Raw genomic sequence first — 12,391 nt, 5'->3', positions numbered from 1 at the left:
GGTGGATAATGGAAAGCTACAGTATCAGGATAATACAGTGTTATATTTCACGGTGGATAATGGAAAGCTACAGTATCAGGATAACAGTATTATATTTCACGGTGGATAATGGAAAGCTACAGTCAGGATAATACAGTATTATATTTCACGGTGGATAATGGAAAGCTACAATATCAGGATAATAGTGTTATATTTCACGGTGGATAATGGAAAGCTACAGTATCAGGATAACAGTATTATATTTCACGGTGGATAATGGAAAGCTACAGTATCAAGATAATACAGCGTTATATTTCACGGTGGATAATGGAAAGCTACAGTATCAGGATAACTATTATATTTCACGGTGGATAATGGAAAGCTACAGTATCAAGATAATACAGCGTTATATTTCACGGTTGATAATGGAAAGCTACAGTATCAAGATAATACAGCGTTATATTTCACGGTGGATAATGGAAAGCTACAGTATCAGGATAATAGTGTTATATTTCACGGTGGATAATGGAAAGCTACAGTATCAGGATAATGGCACATTTAAGAAGGACAAAGAAAATCAGTGTGTTTCAAAATGTTGTGTAGTTTCTGAATGAACACTGAAGTACTCAATTACACTATATCAAAGGAAATCTAATTAAGAATGCAAATACATTTGTTACGACATCCACACCAAACGTTTCTTCCGCTAACTCTAAGTAGAGGGAAAGCATTGTTGCCAAAGGAGGGTGGTGTAATCGTTCAGCTGTAAATAAAACGCTGCATCAGCTCTCATTGAAACCTATAATGACTTTTCTTCACATGATCTAGGTCCTCAAATAACATTAGACCCAACCCCCACTTTACTATCCCCATGTCTTAATGAATACTTCTGAAACACTTAGGCCTGCTTGATTGTTATTAACAATTAAACATATAATTTCCTTGTAAACACTTGACAAGCAACAAAATGGGTAGTTTATGTCCTAAATTAATTATTTGACCGAAAGTTAATTAGGGGGTTTAATCCTCATTACCAGACATTTATAATGACAAACCTTGTTAACCAATTAAGTTTTTGTTGTGACAGGTCTCTCCAATGTTAATAGATATGAATCATTTATTTCATTTCAGAGCGATATGCAAATAAGTTGACAGTTGCTAATGCAAAAGTGTTGTAGGGTGATGTAGAGTCTGGAGCCAATGGGAAGGCTCAGTCATATCTGATAAAGAGCCCACATGTAAAACAAACTCATTCATATTAACGTAGAGGATTCTATCTCGAATTATGCAAATGACAATACATCGTAGTACTTTTTGGTTTGGGATGTATTCTACTGTGTCATTTCATGTATTGCTTTGTAAAGTGCATCCATATATACATCATATCCCTTGGTAAATGCAACTGATGAATATTAGAGTGAATACAAAAATCTCTGCTACCAATGTACAAAATATTAGAATTTAAAATGGCATGGCTCATGTACAACTGAAAGCAATAAATTGGGACCACAATATTGTTAATGTTACAAAGGTTTATTTATTATTTGAATGGCACCACCTGCAATTTGGCAATGAATTCCCCTCATATTAAGTTTACAAAACATCTGTAAAGATTAAAGTGCACAGGATTGGCTTGCCATGTTCAGGCTGCAGATCGTTTAAAGAAAGGTTCATGCTACCAGCACTTCAATCTAAAACATCAATCCCCTATCACTGCTCATAATCAGATTCACATACTTTTCCTATACTGTACCTCTTGGGATCCTTTAGGGCCTTTCACTACCTATCCTCATACTTTTAATTCCTCCATCATTTCTTCAATTGCCTGTTCTTGTATCTGGCTAGAAAATGTCAGGCTTGATATGGTTGATGTTCCTCTACTTCAATACAAACCTCTTTATCTCTGTTATAGAAAGACAATAGTATAGTAAGAATTGTCTGTTTATTTGGCACAGACAGTTTGTCCAGAGAAAGCACCCTGTGGCTTGGTTGTTAGAGCAGAGAGAACTGCACAGTTACAGTAGCTAATACAAATAAAAAGAAAGCAGAAACACCACCCACTCCCACCCAACTTAGAGAAATCCCATGTCAAATTTGTCTTGTAGTTAACATAGGAACACTTGAATAGGCTTGTTCTGTAAAGGCTTGAATATGGCCCATTGCTGGTTTTATTTCAAACTGTTTTGTTTCACATTTGGGGCCCCATTTAAAGTGGGATTTCCTGATGATGCTTCTTTCTAGGCCCACACGTGTCTCCTCTGTCCTCACTGGGTCATTGTTGTGCAAATGGTCATTATTCAAAGTCACCCCAAGATTGAGGTCGAGGAGGGCTGTGTCTGTCTGTCTGTCTGTCTGTCTCTGTCTGTCGCCACACAGAGAAGGGAAGACTAACATGAGAGCGGTAGCCTAGTCCCAGATCTGTTTGTGCTGTCTTGCTAACAGATGGTCTTTGTAACGCCAGGTTTGATCTTGGACCAGGCTCTGACTTTGTTTGAAGCATGAGGATTTGGAGAAGCCAGGTCAGTCAGTTCTGTCTGGAGCTGTATGCTCTGTCCTCTGGGATGAACTATTGCCCTTTTCACACTGTTGTGCTGACCCGAGCCGAACAGTGCTGGCTCTGACATATTCTTTTCACATGTCCTTTCCAGCACGGTTCAAACAACTATGGTGGATGCATAACCAGGCCAGCACAATGCAGCTCGGTTCGGCTTTGCTCAGCTCAGTAGTGTGAATCAACCCTATGTATCAGGCAGACGGCCCAGTGCACCATCAACAGGGCCCAGTAGCCTATACTTCTCCTCCAAAGAGGACTCAGGAGCGCCGCCCTGCGGGTGGATGAGAGGCTTAGTCTGTAGGAGCACAGTGGCTGCGGCTCGGCCCTGTCTCTGGCCCCGGCACTGGTTCTCCTCCTGATTCTTCCAGTTGTAGATGTTGATTCTGTGCTCCAGCTCTGGGCTGGCCTTGGCTGAGCCGGCAGGGCTAGGAAGCTTCAGGTTAACTGGGTCCACCAGGCCTTTCTGGGCCAGACAGGAGTCCTCAGACAGGGACGAGAGCAGCTCCTGGACTACCACGCTGGGGTCCCGTGGAAGGGGAGGCTGGGCCGAGGTCAGACCCAGGCCCAGAGGGCTGCAGTAGGGCAGGGGGAAGCAGCACTGGCCCTGGGTGTTGTAGTGCTCCCTGTCCTGGGTCTGCTTCTGGGACTTGTAGTCCAGATAAGGCCCCCGGGCCTTGGTATGGGAATTGTAGTTCCTAGCCTGGGTGTGGTAGTCCCTGGCCGTGGTGCTGCTGCTGCAGTCCGTAGTAGACGAGCGCAGGGTGTGGCTGCTCAGGCTATGGGGGCGGGCCGTCAGACTGCCGCTGGACCGTGATACGCTGGTGGAGGTGTCACTCACAGCGCTGCTCATTTGCTCCACGCCCAGCAGAGGGTTGTTGTGGGCGGGGTAATGGGTCTTAGGGAGGTGGACATCGATGGCTGCCGTGGTGATGACACGAGGACCCTCCATGTCTGAAATGACACATCATCCAGTACATCAGACTGGGAAGGATACAGTAGGTATACAGAGTTGCCCCATATACATTACCAGCTATACACTTTACCCAAGATCCACTAAGTCACTCACCACTACTTGGTTCACTGTAGTACTGGCTGATATAGTTGTTCATGTCGTCATGATGGACAACAGGATCTGGATAACAGATAAAAGAAGCATGATGAGGTTAAAGACCCAATCTGTATGATTTCAATGCACCGTAAACACAGTGCAAAACAATCCCTAGATGTGGGAACAGTACATTTCACTTTTAGGTGGTGAGACATCTGACATCTTATCTATCTATCCAAGTCTACAGGTGCTTTACCGACTTAACCCTGGTTTCCAAATCATAGTGTTGTGAGGCTCAAGTACAGTAGTGAATGTGAGAGCAACCAGGCTTTGGTATAGAGTTCTCTTTGTGTCCTCAGCCAGACAGCTAGGGCCTCAGTGGTGAATGGTTCTGCCCTGATCTGCTCTTCAGTGTTCGCTTGATTGGGCCTGAGCTCAGTGTTTGTCCGCTGAGTGGTGCCCAAAGTACCCTGAGTGCCTGGGCCGATCCCCCAGGACCACAGCAGACTCTGACGGGTAATTTCATTTATTTTTCAGCGTAAAATATTAATCCAGGGGAGGGAGGGATGGATGGAGGGTGGGGGGGGCACCCCTGGAGAGGAAGCATTGCACTCACTAAAACACGACCAAGACAATCACTCAGTGATTAATAACACATGAGGACGTCTCAGAGAGAAAGAAAGAATGAAAGAAAGAAATAGAAAGAGAAAAAAAGGATGGACAACATGAAAGTCTGTCTGTCTGTCTGTCTGTCTGTCTGTCTGTCTGTCTGTCTGTCTGTCTGTCTGTCTGTCTGTCTGTCTGTCTGTCTGTCTGTAAGGCTCCCATCCATCTATGAAGTGGGCTGACATCATTAGATCATTTCATTTGGTTTAAATCAATATGCATGTGCAATACTTTGTGATGATCTGTAGGTACTGTAGCAGAGCCGTATTCACGCAGCTCTGCTACCTTAAAGGACAAGTTTTCTTTTTTACAACCAAATCTCTATTTTTGATTTAAATGGCATGTTATAGAAGGGTCCAAACACCTTTTTTTCACATTTTTTATAAACTTACCCCAAACAGAAAATTACTTCCTCATCCTCGTTGTGTAGTATGGGGGCCCCGAAAAAACACTAATATGCAACAAAAGGAAATTTAACGTTGTGGATAAAGTTCATAATGACACAATTTCACGTGTACAACATCTAAAGCCCTGCATCACTATACTGAGAGCTTTGCAGTTTCTAAAAGGACTTATTTGGGTATTTTTGGGGTTCCCATACTACACGATGAGGAAGGGATTTGCTGTTTGGGGTAAGTTTATCAAAAACACGTGAAATTACAAAAAAGGTGTCTGGACCCTTCTATAACATTCTATAACATTCTATAACATTCTATAACGTTCTATAACATTCCATTTACATCAAAAAGAGAGATTTGCTTGTAAAAATAAAACTTCTCCTTTAAGTGAGGTATTCACATTGGATTTTGGTACTTTGTCCTTTTCCCCCAGCAGTACAACACAGAGAAGTTATGTGAACTTTCAAGAAGTTGATCTGAACGCAATTACTGTCCTTTTCACCCATAACTCTTTGTGGTAAATTTTGTATGTTCCTCAAAATCTACAGCTGCTCTCTTGAGAAGTGACAAAACCACAAATCCCTCGTGACCAGTAGACAAAATGTTTCTAACCTTTTCTACCTCCTTTTGAAACAAGCTTAGTTTTCAACAAGGAAATAGACTTCGCAGTAGAGTGCCTCAATTAGAATGAATGACACTTTGATGGCATCCCTCAGGCCAGAGGGCGGAGAGAGAGAGGGGGGGGGAGAGAGAGACGTGAGGAGTCCTAACCCAGTCCATGGTCTGTCCTTGCAGGCCTGCCTGAAGCCTAAGTGCTCCTCCTGTCCCAATACTCCTTCCATGTTCTTGAAAAAAAAAGACGCTTGTTCCTAAGAGCCAGATTTCCCACAATCCCCTGGGGGTGGTGGTGTGGCGTCTCCTGGTGCCCTATTGTGGTTTCCAGGTGAAGAGGAACAGATGTTCACAGTGGCACTCTCTCCTCAGACCTCAGAACAAGGCCCAATGCACAGAGCACTCTGTACCTGAAACAGCCTGGCTGAGGAACATGCTTGTTGTCCCCAGGTTTCAGCACATCCTAAAAGCTTTTCTGCCCTCTTATTGATACTGCACTGCCTGCGGTCAGAGGTGTGGTGTGTGTGTGTGTGTGTGTGTGTGTGTGCGTGCCTTGCCTGCGGTCAGAGGGGTGTTGTGAGTTAACGTCAGTGTTTTAAGAGGGTAGGGCCTGGAGACTAGCTCAGGGCTACTGCTTCTAGATCAGTTTGACACTGCTCTGGCATCCCATTCACCTGATGTTACATTGGTTGGGACTTTTTGTCCCACATAATTATGTACATACTTTATGTACAAACCTCTCTCCTGGTTCTGTCAGGATGCCTTTTCAACCAAACAGACCAATGTAGAACTTTATTAAAATGAGTCACAGGCCTCCCGAGTGGCGCAGTGGCCTAAGGCAGTGCTAGCTCCTGGTTTAAGTCCAGGCTCTGTCGCAGCCGGCCGCAACCGGGAGACCCATGGGGCGGCGCACAATTGGCCCAGTGTCGTCCGGGTTAGGGGAGGGTTTGGCCGGCAGGGATGTGCTTGTCCTATCGCGCACTAGCGAGCCAGGTGTACGGTGTTTCCTCTGACACATTGGTGTCGCTGGCTTCCAGGTTAAGTGGGCATTGTGTCAAGAAGCAGTGGGGCTTGGCTGGCTCGTGTATCGGAGGACGCACGGCTCTCGACCTTCGCCTCTCCCAAGTCCGTACAGGAGTTGCAGCGATGGGACAAGACTGTAACAACCAATTGGATACCACGAAATTGGGGAGAAAAAGGGGTAATAATAAAAATAAAATGAGTCAAGTTCATTCTTGTTGGTCTGTGGTGAAGTAATTCATCATTAGGATTTACAGGTTTGTCTGCCTCTTGGAACAGCAGTATTCACCAGACTCATTATCATTACATGGTCCAGAATATAGCAATACCCATGAAGAATATCAAAGAGCTAGTATCTATTTTATCTCATGGTCTGATGATTATGGTATGGAGTATTACATATACCGTTATAGTTAGGGACAGAATTTGGGAAAAACTCTGGGCCCTAGTTTCCCTGGATGTGACATACACTACATGACCAAAAGGGGTGTCCACATACTTTTGTATATATAGTGTAGCTTATAGGTACAGTATATGTGACTGTACCTGCTGGGGTCTCCCTGAGGACTCCATGTCCCTCATCGTCAGACTCCCCAGGGCCCTGGCCCTCCACCACCTGGTAGCTTGTCCTCTGTTTGCCCCACACATGGTGGATCTGCATAGCAGCCTCCTGCTCTGCAGCCAGGTCCAAGTCCTGCTGGGCCAGGTGGGCCCGGAGCTGTCTGATCTCAAACTGAGGGGGGGGACAGAGAGAGAGTTGGTCTGGAAAAGGCATACACACACATGTATTCTTCTAGCTGAAATCTTGGTGTATTGATGTAACAATATGTCAGTGTTGACTAACCTAACCTTTTAGTCCCAGACAGGCCCTTTCAGCATGATCCCAGGCATTCTGCAGGCTAAGTGGTTCTATTACTAGCTATAGGATCAATGCTTTCACTGGGGTTTCCTCTGGCCTGAGGGTTCATATTGACAAACAGCCAGTCAGATTACACATGAACTGTTTGTTTCTAGCATTACACTGAGGATTCCATCATTACTGGACTGTTTTGTACAACAACATGTTTCCATTGATGTACAGTTATGGCTTCTCACTGTATTGATCTTGGGATCATGTAGTCTTTTAGTTCAACTGACTAGAGGAGTGCAGTCATTAATCAATCAATCAAATGTATTTATAAAGCCCTTTTTAAATCAGCAGATGTCACAAAGTGCTTATACAGAAACCCAGCTTAAAACCTAACAGCAAACAAATGCAGATGTAGAAGCACAGTGTCTAGGGAAAACTCCCTAGAAAGGCAGGAACCTAGGAAGAAACCTAGAGAGGAACCAGGCTCTGAGGGGGGGCAAGGCTCTGGCTCTGGCCCCCCCTCGGCACAGGCTCTGGCTGTGCCGAGTTGAGATTATAGGAGTACATGGCCATTAAGGCCAGATCGTTCTTCAAGATGTTCAAACGTTCATAGGTGACCAGTGACAGTGATAAAAATAACATGGAAAATATGTGATGTTTACATCTATATAGGAAACATCTTTCCAAATATATTTTACTGTATTATGTTGCGTGCTTATGAGTATTGTGGGTTCATAATATCACAAAATCAACTTTTCTTGTGCTTGTTAATTACGGATTTGCAAACCATTGAATATTGTAAAACAATTTGAAGAACCATTGTCTCTGATGTCTGTTGAAAATGTGTTGGCAACACATTGAACTCTTCTGTGAAGTGTTACTGCCCCCCTGTGGTAGCAATTGAAATGGCAGCCTCTGGAAATCTGAAACAGCCTCAACCACAACCCTAACTCTTGCTTCATGTTTACCTCCCGGTTCAACCTTAACCCTACCACTCAAACCTAACTCTAGCTTCATGTTTACCTCCCGGTTCAACCTTAACCCTAACCCTCAAACCTAACCCTAGCGTCATGTCCATATCCTGGTTCAACCCTAACCCTAGGCTCAACAACAACCCTAACCCTACCTTCAGGTCCACATCCCAGTTCAAACCTAACCTCAACCTTAACCCTAACCATTACCATAGCATCATGTCCACATGCCAGCTCAACCGTTAACCACAGCCCTAACCCTAATCCTACCTTCATGTCCAAATATCTATTGCTGCTCATTGGACCCTATGATCACTCGGCTACACAGCTGATGCCTGCTGGACTGTTCATTAACACGGTACTTAATTTTGTTTATCTGTCGGCCCCAGCCTCGAACTCAGGCCCGGTGTGTAGCTAACTGACCCTCTCTGCCCATTCATCGCCATTTACCCGTTGTTGTTGTCTTAGCTGTTTGACCCGTTGCAGTCTCACCTGTTGTTATCTTAGCTCTCCCAATCAACACCTGTAATTGCTTTATGCCTCTCTCTAATGTCAATATGCCTTGTATACTGTTTAGGGCAGCTCTCATTGTTTTATTTTACTGCAGAGCCCCTAGTCCTGCTCAACATGCCTTAGATAGCTCCTTTGTCCCACACCCCACACATGCGGAGACCGCACCTAGCTTAACTGACGTGAGATGCAACCTCGCTCATCGTCACTCAATGTTTAGGTTTACCCCCACTGTACTCGCACCCTACCATACCCTTGTCTGTACACTATGCCCTGAATCTATCCTACAACGGCCAGGAATCTGCTCCTTTTATTCTCTGTTCCCAAAGCACTAGACGACCAGTTCTTATAGCCTTTAGCCATACCCTCATCCTACTCCTCCTCTGTTCCTCTGGTGATGTAGAGGTTAATCCAGGCCCTGCAGCCCCCAGCATCACTCCCATTCCCCAGGCGCTCTCATTTGTTGACTTCTGCAACCGTAAAAGCCTTGGGTTCATGCATGTTAACATCAGAAGTCTCCTCCCTAAGTTTGCTTTATTCACTGCTTTAGCACACTCCGCCAACCCTGATGTCCTAGCCGTGTCTGAATCCTGGCTTAGGAAGGCCACCAAAAATTCTGAAATTAGAGATAGCCTGCAGAGTTCTGTCATAGTATCCAGGTCTATGCCCAAACAGTTCGAGCTTCTACTTTTAAAGATCCATCTCTCCAGAAATAAGTCTCTCACTGTTGCCGCTTGTTATAGACTCCCCTCGCCCTGGACACCATATGTGAATTGATTGCCCCCCATCTATAGTCAGAGTTCGTACTGCTAGGTGACCTAAATTGGGATATGCTTAACACCCCGGCCGTCCTACAATCTCAGTTAGATGCCCTAAATCTCACACAAATTATCAAGGAACCTACCAGGTACAACCCCAAATCCGTAAACATGGGCACCCTTATAGATATCATCCTGACCAACTTGCCCTCTAAATACACCTCTGATGTCTTCAACCAGGATCTCAGCGATCACTGCCTCATTGCCTGTGTCCGTTATGGATCCGCGGTCAAACGACTACCCCTCATCACTGTCAAACGCTCCCTAAAACACTTCTGCGAGCAGGCCTTTCTAATCAACCTGGCCCGGGTATCCTGGAAGGATATTGACCTCATCCCATCAGTAGAGGATGCCTGGTTGTTCTTTAAAAGTGCTTTCCTCACCATCTTAAATAAGCATGCCCCTTTCATAAAAAACTGTACTAAGAACAGATATAGCCCTTGGTTCACTCCAGACCTGACTGCCCTTGACCAGCACAAAAACACACTGTGGCGTACTGCACTAGCCTCGAATAGTCCTCGCGATATGCAACTTTTCAAGGAAGTCAGGAACCAATACACACAGTCAGTTAGGAAAGCAAAGGCTAGCTTTTTCAAACAGAAATTTACATCCTGCAGCACTAATTCCAAAAAGTTTTGGGACACTGTAAAGTCCATGGAGAATAAGAGTACCTCCTCCCAGCTGCCCATTGCACTGAGACTAGGAAACACTGTCACCACTGATAAATCCACGATAATCGAGAATTTCAATAAGCATTTCTCTACGGCTGGCCATGCTTTCCACCTGGCTACCCCAACCCCGGCCAACAGCTCTGCACCCCCTGCAGCAACTGATCCAAGCCCCCCTCCCCCCCTCGCTTCTCCTTCACACAAATCCAGACAGCTGATGTTCTGAAAGAGCTGTAAAATCTGGATCCCTACAAATCAGCTGGGCTTGACAATCTGGACCCTCTCTTCCTAAAATTATCCGCCGCCATTGTTGCAACCCCTATTACTAGTCTATTCAACCTCTCTTTCCTATCGTCTGAGATTCCTAAAGATTGGAAAGCGGCTGCGGTCATCCCCCTCTTCAAAGGGGGAGACGCTCTAGACCCAAACTGTTACAGACCTATATCCAACCTGCCCTGCCTTTCTAAAGTCTTCAAAAGCCAAGTGAACAAACAGATCACCAACCATTTCGAATCCCACCGTACCTTCACCACTATGCAATCTGGTTTCCGAGCTGGTCACGGGTGCACCTCAGCCAGGCTCAAGGTCCTAAACGATATCATTACCACCATCGATAAAAGACAGTACTGCGCAGCCGTCTTCATCGACCTGGCCAAGGCTTTTGACTCTGTCAATCACTGTATTCTTATCGGCAGACTCAACAGCCTTGGTTTCTCTAATGACTGCCTCGCCTGGTTCACCAACTACTTCGCAGATAGAGTTCTGTGTGTCAAAGCGGAGGGCCTGTTGTCCGGACCTCTGGCAGTCTCTATGGGGGTGCCACAGGGTTCAATTCTTGGGCTGACTCTTTTCTCTGTATATATCAATGATGTCGCTCTTGCTGCGGGTGATTCTTTGATCCACCTCTACGCAAATGACACCATTCTGTATACATCTGGCCCTTCTTTGGACACTGTGTTAACAAACCTCCAAATGAGCTTCAACACCACACAACACTCCTTCCGTGGCCTCCAAATGCTCTTAAATATTAGTAAAATGAAATGCATGCTCTTCAACCGATCGCTGACCGCACCCACCCGCCCGAATAGAATCACTACTTTGGACGGTTCTGATATGTGGACAACTATAAATACCTAGCTGTCTGGCTAGACAGTAAACTCTCCTTCCAGACTCACATTAAGCATCTCCAATCCAAAGTTAAATCTAGAATTGGCTTCCTATTTTGACTATCCTACCGATCCTTGACTACAAAATAGCCTCCAACACTCTACTCAGCAAATTGGATGCAGTCTATCACAGTGCCATCCGTTTTGTCACCAAAGCCCCATATACTACCCACCACTGCGACCTCTATGCTCTCATTGGCTGGTCCTCGTTACATATTCGTCGCCAAACCCACTGGCTCCAGGTCATTTATAGGTCTTTGCTAGGTAAAGCTCTGCATTATCTCAGCTCACTAGTCACCATAGCAACACCCACCCGTAGCACGCGCTCCAGTAGGTATATTTCACAGGTCATCCCAAAAGCCAACACCTCCTTTGGCTGCCTTTCCTTCCAGTTCTCTGCTGCCAATGACTGGAACGAATTGCAAAAATCACTGAAGTTGGAGACTTATATCTCCCTCACTAACTTCAAGCTGTCAGAGCAGCTTACCGATCGCTGCAGCTGTACACAGCCCATCTGTAAATAGCCCATCCAACCAACTACCTACCTCATCCCCATATTTGTTTTTTGTTTTTCTGCTCTTTTGCATACTAGTATTTCTACTTGCACATCCTCATCTGCACATACAGCTGAAGTCAGAAGTTTATATACACTTAGGTTGGAGTCATTAAAACTCATTTTTCAACCCCTACACAAATTTCTTGTTAACAAACTATAATTTTGGCAAGTCGGTTAGGACATCTACTTTGTGCATGACACAAGTAATTTTTCCAACAATTGTTTACAGACAGATTATTTCACTTATAATTTACTGTATCACAATACCAGTGTGTCAAAAGTTTACATACACTAAGTTGACTGTGCCTTTAACTTTTTAAGGTATAGGGGGCAGTATTTTCATTTTCGGATGAAAAGCGTGACCAGAGTAAACTGCCTAATACTCGGGCCCAGAGTAAAATATTTGCATATTATTAGTAACTACAGTGTCTGTGGGGTCACGTTGCACTTCCTAAGGCTTCCATTGGCTGTCAACAGCCTTTAGAAACCTGTTTCCTCCTTCTCCTGTTACTGGGCAGAGAATAGTAGCTCAGTCAATGAGTGGACTGCCTATGGACAAAGGGCTTGGTGATGCG

The 12,391-nt window shown here is 44.9% G+C and overlaps 1 protein-coding gene across 2 annotated transcripts in view; it reads right to left on the bottom strand.

Annotated features, from left to right (window-relative positions):
• Nucleotides 1-1,493: 1,493 nt before the first annotated feature.
• The window catches only part of LOC115203324 (transmembrane protein 266), a 73,948-nt gene continuing 63,050 nt past the window's right edge, over nucleotides 1,494-12,391 (bottom strand). For both annotated transcript variants that reach the window (XM_029767917.1, XM_029767918.1), the window contains 3 exons: nucleotides 6,824-7,010; nucleotides 3,600-3,665; nucleotides 1,494-3,484 (listed from right to left, as the gene is read on the bottom strand). In XM_029767917.1, coding sequence (XP_029623777.1) covers nucleotides 2,718-3,484; nucleotides 3,600-3,665; nucleotides 6,824-7,010 — 1,020 coding nt within the window. In that variant the 3' untranslated portion in view covers nucleotides 1,494-2,717. The remainder of the gene's footprint in view (nucleotides 3,485-3,599; nucleotides 3,666-6,823; nucleotides 7,011-12,391) is intronic.

This window comes from Salmo trutta, chromosome 12, assembly GCF_901001165.1.
Source record: "Salmo trutta chromosome 12, fSalTru1.1, whole genome shotgun sequence".
Classification (NCBI taxonomy): Eukaryota; Metazoa; Chordata; class Actinopteri; order Salmoniformes; family Salmonidae; genus Salmo; species Salmo trutta.
The sequence above is the reverse complement of the archived record's forward strand: the minus strand, read 5'-3'. Positions and strand labels throughout refer to the sequence as shown.